At 34.6% G+C, this 21,958-nt stretch overlaps 1 protein-coding gene and 2 pseudogenes across 2 annotated transcripts; all 3 read left to right on the top strand.

Annotated features, from left to right (window-relative positions):
* The first annotated feature begins 2,739 nt into the window (after positions 1-2,739).
* On the top strand, positions 2,740-4,982 carry LOC143591606 (protein REVERSION-TO-ETHYLENE SENSITIVITY1-like). Its single transcript, XM_077071767.1, has 3 exons — positions 2,740-2,915; positions 3,065-3,360; positions 4,467-4,982. The coding sequence occupies exons 2-3, from the start codon at positions 3,076-3,078 to the stop codon at positions 4,887-4,889; spliced, it is 708 nt and encodes a 235-aa protein (XP_076927882.1). The 5' UTR covers positions 2,740-2,915; positions 3,065-3,075; the 3' UTR covers positions 4,890-4,982.
* A 6,084-nt stretch (positions 4,983-11,066) lies between these two features.
* On the top strand, positions 11,067-14,798 carry LOC143591609 (calcineurin B-like protein 10; annotated as a pseudogene). Its single transcript, XR_013145719.1, has 8 exons — positions 11,067-11,228; positions 11,340-11,523; positions 12,662-12,744; positions 12,919-12,978; positions 13,044-13,152; positions 13,245-13,462; positions 13,563-13,675; positions 14,401-14,798. The product of XR_013145719.1 is annotated as a calcineurin B-like protein 10 (transcript).
* A 2,861-nt stretch (positions 14,799-17,659) lies between these two features.
* On the top strand, positions 17,660-18,403 carry LOC143591597 (abscisic acid receptor PYL2 pseudogene; annotated as a pseudogene).
* Positions 18,404-21,958: the final 3,555 nt, after the last annotated feature.

The following is a 21,958-nucleotide window of genomic DNA, read 5'->3' as shown; positions in this document are numbered from 1 at the left end:
AAATATTTATTTGATTAATTATAAAGTTAAATGAACGAACATAAATATTTATTTGATTAATTATAAAGTTAAATGAACAAACAAATATTTTTTGTGTTCATTCACATTGGTTCAATATTCACATTGATGAATAAATCGGTCTTATTCTCTAGTCTTTACCGATTTTATTTGTGTTCGTTTGTGTTCGTGAACCGTTCGTGAACACATTAAATTCCTTAATGAACGAACACGAACAAAAAATCTCGTTCGGTAAGTGTTCGTGAACCGTTCGTGAACACAATATTTTCTTAACGAACGAACATGAACAAGGCCTTGTTTGTGTTCGATCGGTTCGTTTACAGCCCTAATTGTGGTGTTGATGGGTTAGATTCCGATTTTTGGTGTGCGTTGAATTGTTTGCACAACTATATTCCCGATCTTGATCTTGGTGGATTCGCTAATAAGGACACCCCCTAAAGCCCAAAAATGCTTTGGTGTGTGCCCTTTATAGTAGAACCGTCCAAAGAGAGAAAAGTTTGGTTTGTCCTCTTGTCACAGAGCGGTATTAGAATGCGTTCAAGCTTCTCATGCTTAAGACTTTTTGACTGTTTTCCCCATCGAAGGGTTATGCCAGCAGTGGAGCACCAGGCCATTCTTAAATATCGATTAATGATCCCCATGTTCCCAGTTGATGAGCCCTGCCCGATCTGCCGTAAAGTTTGTTTAGATAATTTTGGTGAACATGCGGTTCATTGCATAGAACTCCCAGGGTTTAAATATAGACAGATTTGGTCTGGGATGTCCTTTGTGAAGTGTTAAAACGAGCGGGAATCTTGATAATTGGAGATGGGTTGGAGACACCTCCAGTGTGTTCTTAGCTCGGTCATTAGGTAATTTCACACGAGATCAATGTTCGGCATCGAACTTGTTGCTAATACACAATTGGATTAATTGGGTTCCTATCAAGATTAATTTCTTTTTCTTGGAGATTAACACAAAATTCGATCCCCTCTCATTTAACCTTGTGGAAAGGGAAATTATAATTCCTTCTACCCTTTTGTCACTTCTACTCCAACAAGGAAGAGTCTCTCGGGTATGTTTTTCTTACTGGCCTATCTATTTAGGTTTTATAGTGTTGGGCTAGCACCAGGTGAGGTAAAGATTTTTCAAAGACAAAGTCTTCGAACATGATCACATGTGAGGAACCATATGGGCGTGTTACAAAACATGCGACAAATTTCGATCATGCTCTAATTTACACTGTCTATGGTTTTTATAGAATGCGAGGAACTTGCTGGTCTTAAAAAAAATTCTCAACTTCCATTTCACTCCCAATTTTCTAGGATTACTTGAACATCAAAATAACCGTTTATTGCCTGCACTTAATGGTGTCATTCCACAAGAACATATTTCTAGTCGTCTTTGGTGTTTTTCGGGTACTCAAGGTGTTCTTCATGCATCGACAGATCTTTTGATTTTCTTGTATGCTTATATATCTATAGTTCGTTTTTTTTCCTATGCTTGTCTAGGTCCCCCCATCAACTTTTCAATATTTAATATATTACTAGATATGTCCTTATCCTGCATCTTGATAACCCAATTATGGGATTAAGGTTTCTAATCCGACCAACAAAATTATAAAAATACAAAAAATCATAATCAAACTTTACAAGAAATCCATTAAACAATGGATTGGACACCAAATCAAATCTAGCAATAAGATTAAAACTAGAAAATAGATTGATTGCAAAGTTTAAAAAAGTGGACCCACCGGTACCAAAATCTAACTCCACACTCTCTTACACCAGAGTCAAAGATACCAACCAATACAATACCATGGGTTTGCTTTTAGGTTCATGCACCTTCCCATTTTCTCAATCCCAATTAAATATTAAATTAATAAATAATAATAATAAACCTCACAAATAGTTCTCTGTTGATTCATTCCCCCTTAAATTCACATGTTTCTTGATTCTTCCGATTCGCCTCATCACCCAACCCAAAGGTAAAGTTTATTTAGTCCGGATCTTATTGCTTCTTATTCGATTTTTATTTCTGGGTATTTGTTCGATTTATGTGTATAATTTAGGGTTTATTTTATTCGATTGATTTTGAATTTGTTACTTGTTATTTTCTCTTTTTTAATTAGTGATATTCAAATCATATTCAAAATCACACTTTGATCTCAAAGCTTAACATCAAGTTGCACTAGTGTTATTATTTTGTTTAAATTTTGTATGTTATGAATGATGTAAGTTGTTACTTTTAACATTGTTTTACTGTGCATGAAATTAAAAAGAAAAAAAGTTTTTTTTTTTGCATGCTTAACTTTGCAATGCACATAGCTTGATAGATGATCAAAAATGTTATTATGTCAGTGTTGTAAAAATCGCTATTAGGCGCCGATTAGTAGGAAGTCGGAGGGCTACTGACTCGATTTCACCTAATCAGGCCTTACAATCGGTGCCGGTCAAATTCTGCTCAAAGTCTTTAAGTATTTGAAAATTTGTACTTATTTTAAAAAATTACACATAAATTTTAATCTGATTATCTATGTTAATCGCTAGTCAGTACACCGCCGCCTGACTAGCACCTGGAGAGTTTTACAATACTGTTGAAATTAATTAATAGCTTGATAAAAAGCACCTAAGAAGCTGGATTTGTCATGTCGTGTTCCATTATGCAATGCATTTGGGCTTGAATGCATGAACAAATGTCTCAACGGTAGACTTATGGCGGCCTACATTTAATGCATTTTTGTTGGCTATCTAAGCTGAATTTTTACTTGAGTGCCAACCGTGTTATGTGTTTTTTACAGGTCTATTTATCTTTAATAACGTTATCTTTTATGGAGCTAATCGCTTCTTATGACATTGAAGATACAAGTTTATTGTGACGGAACCTGAAAAGTTTAGCCCTTTTGAGATTAACATAAGGTTCAAATTATGTGATTAATTTTCTTCCATAATCTTGTCAATCATCATTTGTTGTTGCAGAATCTGTTTTAATGAAATTAATTAAATTTTATTGACAAGATACAAGTAAACTTGTGACTGACATAATGAAACAGGTCGAGTTTTTGCAGATACTTTTACCATGAAGCTAACGCAAATGGATGACGTTGAAGATCCATTTAATACAAAAAGCGATGAGCATGATTTATGGCCTCTTGACGAAATTGACCCCACAAAAGCAAGGTTTCCCTGTTGTTTGGTGTGGACCTCGCTTCCGGTGGTCTCGTGGTTGGCGCCTTTTATTGGGCATGTTGGTTTATGCATGGAGGACGGAACGATTGTAGATTTTTCTGGTTCCAATTTTGTTAATGTTGATGAGTTTGCTTATGGTTCCGTGGCTCGATACATTCAACTTGATCGAAAACAGGTACAATTTCTTGATTTTGTACTTGTGTCTACCGAGCTTTGTGTTTTGTTTTTTTGGTAAAAATTTAAGCTTTTAAAGGAAAACATGGTTATAATTTTATTTTAGAAGAGATTTAAGTGACTTTGATATGGAAGAAAAATTGAACAAGGTCGAACTTTGACTAAATTTATAGGTGGCAAAATGGGTGGGTCGGGATTATGTGTTAAATACGAATAAAAACATGTTATTTTTTATGTATATGGTTTAAATTAAGTGATTTAGAAGGTTTTATGTATTAACATTACACTTTGGGTTATCCATGTTTTTTGGCTTATTTTCTCTATCTTATTTAGGGGTGGCAGTTTCCGATACGATTGAACATGACACGAAAATAATCAGGTTTTTGGTTGGTATATCTATAACCCGTTTAAAAACGGGTTGTGTTCGAGTTGACATGTTTAAAAGGTCAACCCACTAACCCATTTATGACCCTTTTATTTCTTTTTTCACAACTCACCAACCTGATTAACACGTTTACATTTTGATTGTTACATGCCAACCCATTTACCCACTTAGATAATGAGTTAAACGGGTCGTATTTGGGTCACACGATTTTAAGCACGCGCAGGTTAGAATTGATATTTTCAACATGAATAAAATACGAGTTGTGTCTGGGTTGAACAATTTGTTGAACAATCCCCCGCCATATTAGAAAAACAGAATATTTGATCCATAACTCAAAAAACGAAACCGAAATAATCCAACCAGTTGAGATACCGATGGTTATAATATTCAGAATATTTGATCCATAACTCAAAAAACGAAACCGAAATAATCCAACCAGTTGAGATACCGATGGTTATAATATTCAGAATATTTGATCCATAACTCAAAAAACGAAACCGAAATAATCCAACCAGTTGAGATACCGATGGTTATAATATTATATAGCCGAAAGTTAGCCTTTATCAAAACCAACCTCTATAATTGTTAACTCCGTATTGTATAACTTAATTACTTAAAACTGATATTATCATAACAAGTGTTCACCAAATCTTTAAAACTGCATATTTAATCTTTAAAACTGCATATTTAAACATTTAACAATTTTTCTTGCGCGTTAACAGTGTTGCTTTCCAGCTAACCTCTCGAGCCACACATGTAAGCAACGTTACAAACACGCAGAACGCGGTATTGCCATTAGCTGGGACGATGCAATCAACTCAAGCAGACGCCACTTTGAACACCAATCGTACAACCTCTTCACATGTAACTGTCACTCGTTTGTTGCTACATGTTTGAACCGGATGGCGTATGGTGGCACATTGGATTGGAACATGATCAATGTGGCGGGTCTGGTGTTACTCAGGGGCAGGTGGGTTAATGTCATGTCGGTTGTTAGAGCGTTTCTTCCGTTCACGATGATGGTTTGTATCGGTGTCGGGTTTGTTGGGTGGCCCTTTTTGGTTGGGCTTTTGATGTTTTGTTTTCTTCTGATTACCTGGTTTGTGGTTGGTACTTATTGTCTTAAAAGTTTGTTGGAATGTTAGGGTGGTTGGTTTTCAGGTGGTTTTGACATGGAATCTGATTAGATTTTAAGGTTTTAAGGATTAGGCTTATATGGACATCAGTGACTGGTTGTGATGTAAGGCTGAGGGGTGTGGGGGGCTCTAACGGGGGCGCGAGTGGGGGCTCCAGCCAATAATATTGTGACGTGTGGCAGAGAGAGAAACTGGATAAGGTGGGTGTTGGAGCCCCCGCTGGAGCCCCTGGCCCTGGTGTGGAGGGGCTCCAGCAAGGGCTCCAGCGGATTTTTTTTTTATTTTTTTATAAATATATTCAAAAAACGTATTATTAAAAAAACTCATAAATTATTAAAAAAAACACACATTAAAAAAAAACACATTAATATCTAAAAATAAAATAAAAATTAAAGTACTAAAAACATTATTCAACCTCTCCCACAACTTTAAATCGTCCCACGTCTTCATCGTCCCATACCTCCGCAAACACTCCTGCCTCCACTCTTCGACAGTGAAATTGTAAACCGCCAAATCATCACTGCCACTTGGTCTCATACGACCGGCGTTCCTGTTGAAAAGATTAGTAAACAAGCCGACAAATTTTCTGATTTCGGACCACCGACCCGAAATCATATCGGCGTTTCGCTCTGTACTCCCAACGAGCGTATAGAACGTCTCCCTAACCTTTGTCCAAAAAACCTTGCTTTTTTGGTAGTCGGCTGCAAAATGAATAATTAAATTAGATTTCCAGTTAACTTTTTTATTAAAAATCATTTTTAAAAACGTTAAAACAATTACCGCAACGCCGATCCTCAGAAATGACTATCCAAGCCCGACACAAGGCTTCCTTCTCATCCGATGACCACGGAGTGGTTTTCCGTTTCGTCCTCGGAGTCGAAGCCGGTCCCGGCCCGTCCGTTGCAAGTTGTTTTTTCCGGTGGACGCGTCTTCTTGCTCCCGTAGCATCACCGTGTGATTCTTGTGTCTCTGGAACAACAAAGTTAGGAGACGGTTGTATGTTGGATGGTTGAAAGCCGGATGTTTCTTGCGGCCCCGAATAAAACATCGATTGGTCTGGTGACGACCATAAATCGTCGTAACTATAATCTGAATCTAGGTTTGGGTACCAATTTCCAGACATTTTTGGGTATTATATAGGAGTTTGGGATATTATATATGAGTTTGGAGATTGAAGTTGTGTTTTGATATGGTTGAAATGGGTTGATTTTGGGGTATTATATAGGAGTTTTTAATGTTTTTTTTTTTAAAAATCGGAGCTCAACGGCTCTTTTGGGCGGGCCCACCAGCTTTTCCTCTCTCTTCTCCCGCGACCACACTCACGCCTGCCTGGGGGCTCGCGCTCGCGCCCCGGTGGTGTGGGGTTAGCGCCTGGGGGCGCGAGCGGAGGGGCTCACGCGCCCAGGTTAGCGCCCCACACCCCTCAGCCTAATGGTTTATGACAGGTGAACAACCTAAGATGTTTTGAAGTGTGTGCATATATAGTTATGGATGTGTTTTGAGTTGTTTGATGAATGATAGATGCTAACTCGTATATGTTGATATCGTGAACGGGTATATAAAATAAAAATAAGGTTACGAAGGATCAAATACAAATAAAATTAGGGATTGCTCCATAGAATAGAAACCAACTTTGCAAGTTGTTCTAATCAGGTAACTGATACAAACTTTTGTTTCAATCAGGTCACTGAACTTTCATTTTTGTTTTAATCATAGATATTTTACCTGAATAACAGGTAATCTAGGGTTTTTTTTTAATTCTCAATATTTTTACTTTGCATAATAACTTTTAAATGTTGCAAAATTAGTAAAAATGCGAAATATAATTTTAAAATTCCGAAAATTTGCAAAAAAAAAGTTCGGAAAATTGAGGTTCGGGTTAGAACGGGTCAAAACGGGTTTCGGGTTAGTTTTATTTTTTTTGAACCAACGAATCAGCGCGTTTTCAACACGTTACAACTCGTTTTAACAGAAAAAGCTCGTTTAAGCGATTTTTAAGTTCGTTTCAGCACTTAACAGCTCGTTTAAGCGATTTTTAAGTTCGTTTCAGCACTTAACAGCTCGTTTAAGTGATTTTTCAGTTCGTTTCAGCACTTAACAGCTCGTTTAAAGCGATTTTTCAGTTCGTTTCAGCACTTAACAGCTCGTTTAAGCGATTTTTAAGTTCGTTTCAGCACTTAACAGCTCGTTTAAGTGATTTTTAAGTTCGTTTTAGCACTTAACGGCTCGTTTAAGCGATTTTTAAGTTCTTTTCAGCACCTAACAGCTCGTTTAAGCGATTTTTAAGTTCGTTTCAGCACTTAACGAGCTGAAAAATCACTTAAACGAGCTGTTAGGTGCTGAAACGAACTTAAAAATTGCTTAAACGAGCTGTTAGGTGCTGAAACGAACTGAAAAATCACTTAAACGAGCTGTTAAGTGCTGAAACGAACTGAAAAATCACTTAAACGAGCTGTTAAGTGCTGAAACGAACTTAAAAATCGCTTTAAACGAGCTGTTAAGTGCTGAAACGAACCTAAAAATCGCTTAAACGAGCTGTTAAGTGCTAAAACGACCTTAAAAATCAGTTTAAACGAGCTGTTAAGTGCTGAAACGAACTGAAAAATCAGTTAAACGAGCCGTTAAGTGCTGAAACGAACTTAAAAAATCGCATAAACGAGTTGTTAAGTGCTGAAACGAACTGAAAAAATCGTTTAAACGAGCTTTTTCTTTTAAAACGAGTTGTAACGTGTTGAAAACGCGCTGATTCGTTGGTTAAAGAAAAAAATAAAACTAACCCGAAACCCCTTTTGACCTGTTCCGACCTTGACCCGTCCTAACCCGAACTTAAATTTCCGAACTCTTTTTGCAAATTTTTGGAATTTTAAAATTATATTTCGCATTTTACTAATTTTCGCAACCTTTAAAAGTTATTATGCAAAGTAAAAACATTGAAAATTAAAAAAAAAACCTAGATTACCTGCTATTCAGGTAAAATATCTAGAATTGAAACAAAAATGAAAGTTCAGTGACCTGATTAGAACAAAAGTTTGTATCAGTAACCTGATTGAAACAACTTGCAAAGTTGGTTACTATTTTAAGGAGTAATCCCATAAAATTAACATGCTAATTGTGAGAATCAAGTAGAGTAATCTACTTGGGCAATGATGGATTTGCTAAAAGGAAAGATAAGAAATTGAATGTAAGTTCCAACAAAGGAAGAAATTATTATATAGATAAAACTCAAGATGTCGGTGCACTGAAACTTTTATGTATTATTTTATTTTCTCTCTGCTTTTATTTAAATCATTGTGATATCCAAGCAATAGTTAATGTGTGGCGTGTTGATTCTTCCAATTTTAGTTTAGATTTGGACAAAATTTCAACCCAAGTTCGAGCTTTATGAGGCAGATACTATATTCTCTGCTACTTTTGTTATGTTTTATATTCTTTGCTACTTTTATATTTGATTATTTATTTTGTTTAAATATTTTAATTTATATTCTTTGCTACTTTTATATTTGATTATTTATTTTGTTTAAATATTTTAATTTGATGAATTTGTTATTTGGTTATTTGAGTTTATTTCTGAAGCCATAATTAATATATCTGATACCGACGGAATTTACCTCAACCTGTCGTCACAATGTCCGAGTTTTAACTACACCTTGGTTTTATCCATCAAATAAACATCGTTTTAAATATCTTTTTTTTATTATAAGCTATACGAGAGCTACCACTATTATGAGAATTTAATAACTTACTATTTGGTTTAGTGCGAGTACCGTAACAAACCTTACTGACCAAATTCGTGTCATTTTGATCATAAGTTGTACATTCGTCGTTACCGTTTTCGCTATTTACAGATGTATCTGATTCATTTAGTCTCGGTGCCGTAAAAAACTTAAATTGAAACTAACCGAGTTTACGTCGATGCTCCCCGCAACGCGGCAGGCATTACCTAGTTGAGATTATTTAGGAAGTTACATGAGACAACTTACCAAACGGTTTTTGTGAAAATTAATTTTTAATTGTATTTATTCAAAACAACATAACACAGTTTTAACGACATTCAACAACACCGTATTCATTTTCCCCATATAAATACTCATGTTATGTTAACGTGACAATTAGGTTTTTTCAACTGCTAACATGATTAGTTTATGAACTAATTTTATAGTTTTTTTTACTCATTTGAAATCTTCTATAAAATTTGATACCTCCCACTAACCATAAATTATCATCAAACTTGTCTTTTTAAGTATCATGAAATAACAAAACCATAATTAAATGAAGAAAATCTAGTATTATCATTATTGTGTTATGATACTTCCATGAAATAGTAGATTATATATTATATAAAACGAATATGGAGGTCTCATCCAACTATGAGTTAGGAATGAGTCCTGTCTCGTGTGGGACGTTAGATTCTTAAAATAATGATTACACTTTAAGATGTAGGATATGTGTCCATGTTATTGTGTCTGTCACCAAGTTAGGATAAGGGATGATTGACATGTTATAAGTTGAAAAACCTTTTTTACTTGGTTAAATGTAATGTTGATTACAACTACATGTCTAACCTCATTATAACAATGGGTCTAGAAAATCAGGTTCAAGAGGCGGCGACACTTTGCATGGTTAGCTAGCCTCTCTTCGCACTAAGACGCATATGTTATGGTGTGTATAAGCCTTTGAAAACAGTTGTTGGTCTAGATTTTTAAGGTTTTTTCAACACATTCAACTTATTTCAAAAGAGTTGTATTGAGAGTACACAAACTATGGCATGTCGTAACATTTTCGACATTACTTATATGTACATTGATTAAACAATAAAGAACTATTCACCGGTAAGTAGTTGAAACAACATGATCAAACCAAAATAAGAACAAAAATACCTAAAATGTACCTACACTCTTTTAACGCAATTTGAACAGTTTCAAGATATATAACTTTTTTGAGATTTGTATTTATTGACTTATATTTTCTTGTTTTGTAAAAAGTATAAATATTTTGTTTTGGTGTCTATTAAATAAAAATTATTGTAGTTACAACAACAACAACAATAATAATAAACATTTAAATCATAGAGTAATAATAATTGAAGAGAAACCTCTAAATTCAACATCTTAATCACTGTACTAAAGTAATGATGATTAAGGAACTCCTAATTCAACAAGTTAATCATAAAAAATAATGACTTTCAAGGAGCAAAATTTTATGTGGAATTGAAAACATGATAAGTTTAAACAACTGGTAATCTCAACTGTTATATTGGTACATCTTGCACACAAGTTTGAAATTTTCACACCCCCTCTATACGACTATAACCCGACAACTTTTTTCGGTATAAAACCCTCCGACACCATACTAGGAATATTGCAAATGGATCGGTGACTCACATGATAGTATGAGTTCTATACGATCGTACAAAATATGGTCATATAACTATTATTTAAGTATCATAAGATCCAGCAAGAAGCACCCGATTTTCACTCGTACACATTTATCCTCTATTTACACAATGACACAATACTATATTCCGGATACGATATAATATTCTGCGTATTGTTTGACACGATATAATATTCCGTCAATTATTTGAATCGACACTAGTGTTCTGGTATGAATAAAACCGGTTGTACTTTTCAATTAGTAGGCAAGTATTTTCAAAATTATAATCGTTGGCTGTTACTTGTGTCTCGTGATGCACACAACCATGAACTCGTTGTATACATGGAGGGCCATCTGTACGCATTGAGATTTACCCATGATCAAAAGGTTACGGTGATAGACATATATCGAAATAGGTTGGCTCCACGTCTAATTTCCATAAAAAAATTAAAAACTAAATAAATATAACTAAAATTCAATCATGTAAAAAACACTTACAAACAAACTTAAAATTTAAAAGTCTAGTTTTTTTTAACTACTATCGCAATTAAAAAAATCATTAGAAACTTCATAACCAAAAAAAGGAGAAAAAAAACTCATACAATCATATGACACCCAAACGATCGTATAGGTATAATAACGACGCCTGTACTAGCAAAGAGTGTGGAAATAACCAAAGCCTTAATTAATTTATTCTAGCGTTCCAGAAATATATATAAACAAAATTCATTTACATATACAAGTATAAAACTCATACATGTATAAATTATCATGTGTACGTATTAATTGTATGTTTAATGATTTATATAAATTGAACCCAACATGGTAGCTGAGGTGTAAAGAGGTTCACCTGATCAGCCAGCCAGCTATTCCTATCACCTTTCTTATTTCTTTATAAACTCACTTTTATAGTTTTATACATACAGTCTCAAGATTTTACATTAGCGCATGATGAGCGCATCAAATGATTCATCGGTATAATGATTCTTTATAGATTCACTTTTATATATAGTTATATACATACAGTCTTCTTCTGCTAACCATATATTGTATTTTAATATTTGGATGAATGTTTGTTTGGAGCAGAGATGGTGTTCATTAACCATTGGAGACAAGATTTGTGCTGCATTTGTTCCATTGATGGCCATAGCTGAAATGATAGTGTTTGCTGTCTCTGGATGCTTCGATTACCAGCCGATAAATTGTTGTGTTAGTAAGAAGCTTCGGTTTGATCATAAGCAGCTTTCTAGCCTTGCTGCTGGATCTAATTGTGAGTTTGTTTGCTCTTATTGTTGCTTAATTTAGTTACTTGATTTAAATTAGTAGTCCTGTTAGGATCTAGCACACACGATGACACGAACCGAACATAAGCACGAAAGCAACAAACACGAGGATTTAACGTGGTTGGGTCTAAACTGGCGTACATCCACGGGTGGGGCATTCATCATTAAGTGCAAGTTCATAAAATGATATTTATAGAGACTAAGCTACGGCTTGAAATTACTTATTAATTAAGAAATCTAAACTGGGTTGGACGCCCACACCTGTCTCCTCTCTTGACTTCAATTAATAAATCGGGCACAAACAAGGCCTATGAATCCAACAAGTCTAATCGGATAGCTTGTAACTTTCATCTTCTTGAGTTACCTGGTAGTGTTCCTGTTATTTAATGACTGGAATTTCGAGTTGCTCGAGATAGTCAAATCGACTTAATTGAATTTTGTAATTTTGAAGCTAAATTCAAATTCAAGTTGATTAAGTTCCAAGTAAGGAAAAAAAGAATATTGTTTAAATTAAAAAGGTTATATCATTAATATTATATATAAAAAAATTGAAAAAAAATGCATATATAATTCAAAATCGAATTTCGAGTTGAATCATATTGAAAATAACAAATGTGAAATTCGAAATCTAATTACGAATTAAATGCAAATTTGATTCAGAAATTCGAAAACCGAATGTGAATTTGGAACTAAAAGTTGTTCCATTCGAATTTTGAGTTTTTGCGTCTGATTCGAATACTGAACACCCTAGGTACAAGGAATGAGTACTAAATATCTTCATGCTGAACATTCAGAACAAAGACGTTTGGTTTGCTTTAACGTCAACTTAACTAGTATAGTAGCGTTAGCTTCCAAACTGATATGGGCTCCTCAAATTTGAAGGACAATTTGGAAAATATAAAACACCAATGTTTCTTTCTTGAGTATCATAAAAAAGCAACTTTTTTTTTTACTCAAAGCCGGTCAACCATTGAAACGGGTCGCTGGTTCAACCACCACTCAACATTGGTTCCAGCTTTGGCCAGATTTGGCAAATTATGTGGCCATGTTATTAAGTAAAAGTTAGTTATGTGCATGGGTTAAGAAGGCTTAACGAACCACCTTTTATCTGTGACCATTTTGCAGTTAGTGTGAATGAGGTAGAGGCGCTTTTTGAACTGTTTAAGAGCTTGAGTTCCTCCATTATTGATGATGGATTAATACACAAGGTATACTTTCTAATTGCTATATAAATCTAAGAGTAAATATAAATGCCATGAGAAAAGAAAAAAAAAACTAATTAATCATTTAACAGTAACATTTAGACCTTATGGTTATGCTTGCTTATTGCACCATTGTCTTGAAAGAAAATGCTAACAATTTGATTTTTTACTTTTGTGTAGGAAGAGCTCAGATTAGCACTATTCAATACCCCTCAGGCCGAGAATTTATTTTTGGATCGGGTAAACGCTAATTCTGTTATGACTTGTAGGTTTTACAGTTAACAAATTGCCATTTTGACTTGTAGGTTTTTGATCTTTTTGATGAAAAGAAAAATGGTGTAATTGAATTTGAAGAATTTGTTCATTCTCTCAGTGTCTTTCACCCCTATGCACCTGTAGAAGATAAAATAGACTGTAAGCCGTTAAACTGAACGACACGTATATAAACAATAAAATAATATTTCTTAAAAGGATTTAAGTTTATTTGCTTGTTTGTTTTCGTGCAGTTGCTTTTAGGCTCTATGATCTGAGACAGACCGGTTATATTGAGCGAGAAGAAGTGAGTATATATTATTTATTAACCTTCTAAGTTGTTATATTTGCAGTTTAGTATTACTATTGTAATAATATCATGTATTGAATAGGTGAGCAGATGCTAATAGCACTATTAAAAGAATCCGAGATGAACTTATCAGACGATCTTGTTGAGGTTATTATAGACAAAGTAAGAGCTTCTGTAACTTATTAAAAATGTTATGTATCTTACATTAGTAGCCAAGATGATGTCATAATGATGATAATGACGATGGTTGCGGTTATTGCAGACATTTATTGATGCAGATGCTGATGGAGATGGTAAAATCTGTAAAGAGGAATGGAAAGAGTTTGTCCTCCGTTGTCCTAACCTTTTGAAGAGCATGACGCTTCCTTATCTCGTGTATGTACATTCTGTTAAGCTTGACAATACAGTTAAAAGGGCAAAACTGTCATTTTTAAAAATTTAACAGAACTTTTGCATAGTATTATTGAATGTTTTATTTAAAAAAAAACAAACAAACAGAATAAAAAAACTTAGTGTTAGACCCAAAACATGTTATTTTTGCCGAACCAGTACATATATACCAAACAGGCAAACATGTTATTTTTCAAAGTTTGACCCCAAATCTGTTACTTGTCAAACCACGGGGACCATTTATGTGATTGACTCGTATTATAAATATTTAGAGATGATAATCTATAGTCGTTTACTTATACATGAGTTTATTCAGGTTATGTTGGATTGAGTTTGAAAAATGCTTATTGGTCTATTGGCTTTTTCAAAAAGCCAGGAATTGGGGCTTTTGGAAAACTGCTTTTTAACCTTTTCAAAAAGCTATAATAAGAAAGATTTTTGTGATTGCCAAACATAACTTTTTGGCTTTTTGAAAATATCAATAAGCCAATAAGCATTTTTCAAACGCAATTCCAAACATGCTCAATCGGGTCAAATCTGTAGAACATGTTAAACATCATTCAAATACTTTTGGGATTTTTTTATTTTGCAAGTATTCTGAAAATTGTGAAATAGAAATGCTTCAATCCATCTTGCAATCTATATAACACCATTTCCGCAGCAAATCACATTGATCTAATCTTGTTGTTAACCTTTTGATGATTATTCAGGGACATCACCACGGCATTTCCAAGTTTTGTTTTCCATACATCGGTTGAGGATCCAAGTTAAAAACTGCTCACTTATTTCTTCATAGTGGAAAAACCGGCTAAGTGTTGATCACAATGAGATGAAAACTCACGCGATTAGATGAAAATTCCAACATGCAAGTTTAGAAGCACCTTGGCTCGTCTACAAAAACCTATCGCATAAAAAAAAGACTCTTGATTTTTATATTTAGATTACCCTGAATAGCTTTCAAAATGCTTGCAAATAGAAAATTTTGCTCAACGGTGATTTTGTTTCAGAAGTCCTAAGTACTTGACAAAGAGACGGACGCTGTTTTTCGTTGTGACATGTAAGTTGTTTAGAATGTAATATAAATCCGGTTAGGGGATAAATGTTGAGACTTGAGACCTTGTTATATGTTCATGTTAATATGAATACCAGTATATGTAGGCTTAGCAATCTCCAAAATACAAGCACAAGAACAGAAATTGATTAAAAAAACAAATAACTTTGTACTCTGAAGATAGTTCAAACTTATTATGCAACCTACTTAGATTGTGTTCCAACCAAAGTGATATAGCAACACATGATTTTTTTTAATTTAGACTCCAACGACTAAGCCCGCCGATCATTTCTCAGACCCTTATGTGTAAAACCTACTTGACAACAAGCAGGAGGCTAAGCAAGCAAAGTTAAATGCCAACTCCAGCTTAAAAAAAATCATACAAGGTATTCTTGTTTTAAATAATGCAATCTTGATTTATGGTAACTGACAATGGGAAAATAGCCAAAATTGACATGTTGGTCATCATCTATCATAATGAAATTTGACTAAACATGTGTTTTGCAACCAAATAAAAAAAGGTTTGCCCACAAGCCCAATTTATAAATAACATGTGATACCAAAAGCAGAAATTGTGCGTAATTTTCGGTTGAAGGGCTCAGTTTTTAATTGGTTTTCGAAAGGGGTGGAACTTACTCATTTAGTAAAAGTGTCACCTTTTTAAGTGGTTATGAAAATCAGTGCTTATGTTTAGTATCAAATACATTTTAGTCGATTTCAGTAAATTTCCGGGTAAATTGATCAATAAGATTCTTAAAAAAGGCATGAAATTATTTCCCTTTTAAAAAAGGCATTATGTCTTGACACATAAATCGCTTAGGCACGATTATGCATAATGGGCTGGTAGGAATATCATGTAAACATGACTTAGCAAAATGATATTCTAAAATGTGTCACGATAGGCTACATAGGAGCCTAAACGACACGAAAAAGGCTAAGAAGGTGTCGAGAGAGTTTCTGAAGACACGTAAACAAATGCATGATTAGCCTTGTTTGGATCCAACACTCCGATGATTGTGCACATGCTTAGCCTAGATAGTTTCCAAAGATACCTAAAAGTTTACATGGTTAGGCTCCTTAATTTGGATCCCGTACATTGACGATATGTCACTCTCTTAGCTTTGAAAATTTCCAAACACACAAAACACATAGTGCGGTTAGGCTCACTGTGGATTACACACGTTGAAAAACAGGCTAACGTGTAGCCATCATAGACTGGAGACATTTGTAGCCTTTTCTTTGCCGTTTAAGCGTTCATGTAGCCCTATCATGACACGTGTCAGAATTTCGTTTTGCTAAGGATTTTTTACATGATATTCCGTGCTAGAGCATGCGATGTCTAATGATGCCTAAATAGCTTATATGTCATGCCTCGTTTACAAAAGAAATAGTTCCATGCAATTTTATAAATTATTTTGGCAATTTGCCTAATTTGAAAATTTACCTATTCCACTAAAAGTAATTTGTCTAACATTTCTATTTGATCATTTTTTTATCAGCCTGATCTATCAATGTCCATGTTACATAATACCACTTTGATTCTAAATGATTTTATGTATATATTCTTCAAAGTTCAATAACTCTTAAATCAGTAAAAATGATCAAGAAAACAGTAATCATAAAAATAAACCAAAAACTAATTAAAGTATGAATTTTTTATGGGAAAATTCCCAAAATGATTCAAAATTAGAGAGAGAAAAAATAAAAGATCCTATTTAAGTCAAGATTCCCAAAACAACCCAACAAATATGTACTGAGGCGACGAGTTGGGAAAATAAACGACGAGATTTTTTAACCAATCAAAAGTTGACAAGTGTAAAGGTTCTGACACACCAGACGAGATTTTTAAAAATCTCGTCTGTTCCGTCCCTATTTTTAACTTAATTAACTTTTTTAAAAATTGTCTCTCCAGACGTTTTTTTTTTATGTTTCTCGTCTGGTCCGTTCATATTGTTATTATTCCCAACGTCATCTTCTTCATCTTCATCCATATCTTCATTTTCATCCATAAAAATTAACCCTAAAAACCCCACCTTTATGGCTTACCACTCTATTCCTCTTAGGAATAATATCATTTCTCAAGTCTATAACCTCAATCCTCAAATGGGTCTACCTCAATTTCCTCCTACCCGAAGAAATACGGATCCGGTTACGAGTGGCCTTAACAAATAGAGTTGTATACTTAGGTAACGTCCATATAAACTAACCCTATACTATGCTTTTAACTTGTTTTTTTATTTTTTTATGAAATTTTAAGGAAACTAAGATTAAATGTGATATAATAATGTTACCCAGATGAGTAGCATTGGGGATCAATAGTTTTCTGCCATATAAAAGTTTCTTCTTGAGCTACAAATGTACAGCAAATCTTTTTAGTGAGTTCTTCAATAGGTCTAGCCATGCTTCCCTGCTTTGTACTTAATGAACTTCCATGTAAGACAAAATAGCCACCGGGCTTCAAGATCCGATCCTATTATTCCTAAGAGGAATAGAGTGGTAAGCCATAAAGGTGGGGTTTTTAGGGTTAATTTTTATGGATGAAGATGAAGATATGGATGGAGATGAAGAAGATGAGGTTGGAAATAATAATAATATGAACGGACCAGACGAGAAACATAAAAAAACCGTCTGGAGAGACGGTTTTTAAAAAAGTTAATTAAGTTAAAAATAGGGATGGAACATACGAGATTTTTAAAAATCTCGTCTGGTGTGTCAGAACCTTTACACTTGTCAACTTTTGATTGGTTAAAAAATCTCATCGTTTATTTTCCCAACTCATCGTCTTAGTACATATTTGTTGGGTTATTTTGGGAATCTTGACTTAAATAGGATCTTTTATTTTTTCTCACTCTAATTTTGGATAATTTTGAGAATTTTCTCTTTTTGTTTATTAAATTTTCTTTTCTAAAAAGACTGTCCTTTTCATTATTCACAAGAACTTCATTATAACAAACCTTTTTTTTTTCTACCCACACGACCATTTCCATGTGATCTTCTTTGAAACACAACTCCATCTCACTTTCATAATTAACTATCACACTTTCTATTGATATGTAACCCTTCAATCAATCCATCATCTTCCCTAGCCTCCTAAAATGGAAAGAAATCCAATCCCACAAGGCCTCACTGCCGACGAATACTCCGAACTCCAACTCCTGATCAATGCATACCACATGTTCGACAAGATCCCCAACACATGCACGTCCCTAATAACCCAACGCATCGACGCTCCCACAAATGTAGTGTGGCCTCTAGTACGCTGCTTCGACAACCCACAACGTTACAAGCATTTTATAAAAAGTTGTAACATGTTTGGGGACGGTGGTGTGGGCAGCATTCGCGAGGTTACGGTTATTTCGGGTCTTCCGGCTTCCACGAGCACCGAGAGGCTTGAGCTTTTGGATGATGAGAAGCATATTTTGAGCTTTAGAGTTGTGGGTGGTGAGCATAGGTTGAATAACTATCTTTCGGTTACTTCGGTTAATGAGTTTGCGAAAAATGGGAAGGTGTATACGGTTGTGTTGGAGTCGTACATTGTGGATATACCTGCTGGGAATACGGTTGAGGATACGAAGATGTTTACGGATACGGTTGTGAAGTTGAATCTACAGAAGTTGGGGCTTGTGGCATTGTCTTCTCAGAATGGACATGAATTGAGATGATGTTGCTAGTGGCGACGATGACGGTGGTGGCAGTGTGTGATTGGTAGCAATATTAACATCTAAAGTTAAATAAATCAAGATTTTGATGGGGGTGCATGATCTTTAATTGGTATTGTTGTTTGTTTTATCTTTTGTTGAGGATGGTGTAATTTCAAATAAATCATTTGGGGCCAATATATTATGAAACTGGCAATTTGTACTTTGGTTAGTTGTTTATCAACTTATCATGCATAAATAGTAATTTTATTTAAAACAAATACATTAATTTGTAAATGTGAGTTGATCTTTTACATTTTGAAGTACAAACATTTTAAATAGCAACGTTTTAGTATATGTAACAAATACATCTATGTTAAAAGTACTTAATTACTTATCATCAATTCAATTACGCAAATTGGACTTCACGTTATTCAAACATCTCTCAACACTTCCTATTGCGCTCAATATATAAAAAAACAATTAATTATAACTTCAATAGACGTTATATCAATGTAAACACAATGTGTTTTATTTTTTTTCTTTATTATTATTTTTCTGTTAAAGCGAACCTTATAAAACTAGACAGACCATTCAAGTAATTTGGCAAATCTGCGGATCCTAAAACCCTACAACCAACCAAGCTTTCTATTGATAAGGGTATCTAACGATGTCATAATCTTATAATCCCCTCAACAATGACAACCATACCTATTAAGATCTCTTCGATTGCCACGATTAAGAGAGAACCAAAACTATTATCAATTTATGATCACGAAGTAAAAATTATTTTCATGTGAGGTTGTGAATTGTGATACAAATATACATGTACCAATAGATAAAATTGTATTATCATTTATAAACTGAACAAATTCAATAATATATGCTGCTATTTTGATATCCATAAATTTTAATGATTTCCATGAATTTACATAAATTATATAGTATTTTATTCCATGTTGAAAACGAAAAGGTTGATCTCATATTGAGGAGCTTGTGAACAAGTACAAGACCACAAGAGACATGTGAATATGGAGTTGTTTTCACTTCCAATTGATTCAATAAGAGAAGAAGCTTTAACACCCTCCACATATGTTTATACATATGAGTTTGCATTTAATATGAATATATTAAATATATTTTCAACGTTTTGATTTGTTACATGGAATGGAATGCCTATGATGTTAAGCCTAGCAAAAATGGGTGGGTTTAACAAAACATAATGAAATAGTCAAACGGAGTTTGGATTAAAACAGATTCAAGTAAAATTTGGTTCATTTCAAATCATGTCATGTTTAAAAAAGTATTAGTTTGGTTTGGTCAAAATGCCTTAAATCGGCTCATCTAGAAATTGTTCGTTTTAAAAAAAATGTATAAATTTGGTTCGAATCAAACCGATTTCCCGTCAAAATTAGTCAATTTTGGAGATGGTGACAACAACTAGTAGGTGTCGGCAGCACACATTGATGACGGGTGACGCTCGCCCTTTTAAGCCCATTTTGTTAAAGTCACGAAGTTGTATAATATGAGTGGAACTAAATTGTCTTATCAGTTCAAATGAACTCGTAATCAAATTTTTTTTTAATCCAACTCAACAATGATTGATATTGCCGGGTGTATGATTTTTGTGTTGGTGAAACCCATTTTTTAAACTCATTCACATGATCTTGTATGAAAAATACTTGTTAACAAAGCCATTTTTCTTTGAAGTTAAATACTTACGATAATACACCTTTTCATGAATGATCACATCAACTACAGATCACAAAAATAATAACAAGCTTGCACCGGTTCACAATTAAATCAAAGAGCTTTTGGTTAAATACCTTACTTTTGCATCAATATTAGCCTCTATTGAACAACTTTTCGTTGAGGTACACTACTTGAATACGTACTTCAATTCAATTTTTATCATTTCTCAATTCATCTTTAGGAGGGCACATAAATTACACTTGACACGACTACATTAATTACACTTGACAAAAGAGGAGGCACATATATTACACTCGAGATTTCGAGATATTTGCGACTCAATGATCACATTTGGGAGGTACTTCTAACATCACAAAATATAACATAGGTTTCGAATAGTTTGTGATGTTAGTGTCATCAAAATCAAAATGCGTTGAGTACACACTAGTTAAAATTTATTATTACTTTGCTACTAAGTAACCTCTATGGTAGCTAGGGGTTCGAAGGGGCACGATCCATTGACATATCCGTGGTAGTGTCTTAAAAGGGTCACGAGTTGGCCCCTTGTGGGTCAAAGGGGTTGGGGTCGTGTTGATAAGCATGAATGACGGAAAGTTGAATGTGCAAAATGTCTTCAAAGTTATTAGAAATAAGTAACAAGTTGCAACTATTGAAGGTCGATTTTGTTTTAAAGGTGCATCATAGAAACACATCAGAACATCATAGATGACAAAAGGTTACTTAGAAATAATCTTCAAAAGTTACTAAAAATAAGTAACAAGTTGCCACTACTCGGTAAAACAACTTTGGTTATTGATGTTTGGTAACAACTTTGAAGGTTGGTAGCCACTTTGTTCAGCTATAGCGAATACGATGCAATAACATCCTTGACAAATGATGGACTCCTTGAAACTCTGAGAAACACCCCCTTGCTCATCCTTGTCGGGAGGAGTATATTTTGAAACAATGGGATCGTCAACGGTTTTAGGTGGAGAATTAAGTGGAGGCTCAAACGTCGATTTGGGCGGTGATGCGGGTGGAGAGGTAGGTGGAGTTGTCTTCCCTTGGTCTGGTGGACCCTTGGGATTTTCCTCTGTAGAATCTGCAAACAAGTCACTTCATCAAAAAATATATTACTCAAGAAAAATAATTAAGAAGTACAACAATATGAAGAGTAATACCAGGAATAACCTTTGTAGACGCGACAAGGGTGATGTGTTCCCCTAGTTTCACCTTCTTGGGTTTCTTTGGAATAGCAGACTTGGAGAAACGTGATTTACCCTTTCCAGCCGGCTTCCGGGTATCCACATCAACGACATCATGTTGTTGTTCAACATGATCCTCATCAGTCTAAACGGATGCACTTGTGACAAGTGAACCCCGTAATTCTTCAAGACGGCCCCAACGAACTTCGTCATAGAAAATCGGAGATTCCTGGTGGAGAAGTCCTCAGCATAGAGGGCCATCTTCCCCTTCGGAGGCTTGCTGGCGACAGACCCGACAGTAAGGAATTCCGGTCCCCACTCCGGTGCCAAACCGTAGACATTAACAATGTCTTCATAGTCTCTCCTTTTCCAACTGAGACCGATGTTGTCAATGGAAGGATTACTTTTCTTCTCCCCAGCCATTACTTCAGTGGGCAATGGAAAACATCGAGCTATGTTGAACAGCTAGAAAAACTCAGATCTGCGTTGATTAGAGAAAGAAAAAGATGGAGATGATAAAGATTAAAGAAGAAACGGGCTCTTCTATTTATATCCATCACAATTAATGCGATGGGAATTGCCCGTGGAGAGAAAAATGGAAGGTCCAATAAGAGCACGCCATGTCACGCGGGAAAACCGAAAAAGTGATAAAGGCGTACAGTCAGGACAGTAGGTAGCCGGC

The sequence above is a fragment of the Bidens hawaiensis genome, unplaced genomic scaffold (genome assembly GCF_021521415.1).
Source record: "Bidens hawaiensis isolate Kalapana, Puna unplaced genomic scaffold, B.hawaiensis_p1.1 tig00039948_1, whole genome shotgun sequence".
Taxonomy (NCBI): domain Eukaryota; kingdom Viridiplantae; phylum Streptophyta; class Magnoliopsida; order Asterales; family Asteraceae; genus Bidens; species Bidens hawaiensis.
This window is presented reverse-complemented; position numbering and strand designations above follow the sequence as displayed.

What these genes read in the sequence shown, in the direction of transcription:
- LOC143591606 (XM_077071767.1), top strand. Translation starts at nt 3,076, where the DNA reads ATGAAGCTAACGCAAATGGATGACGTTGAAGATCCATTTAATACAAAA. An exon ending in TTCAACTTGATCGAAAACAG is followed by an intron (nt 3,361 to 4,466) that starts GTACAATTTCTT and finishes GCGCGTTAACAG; the next exon opens with TGTTGCTTTCCAGCTAACCT.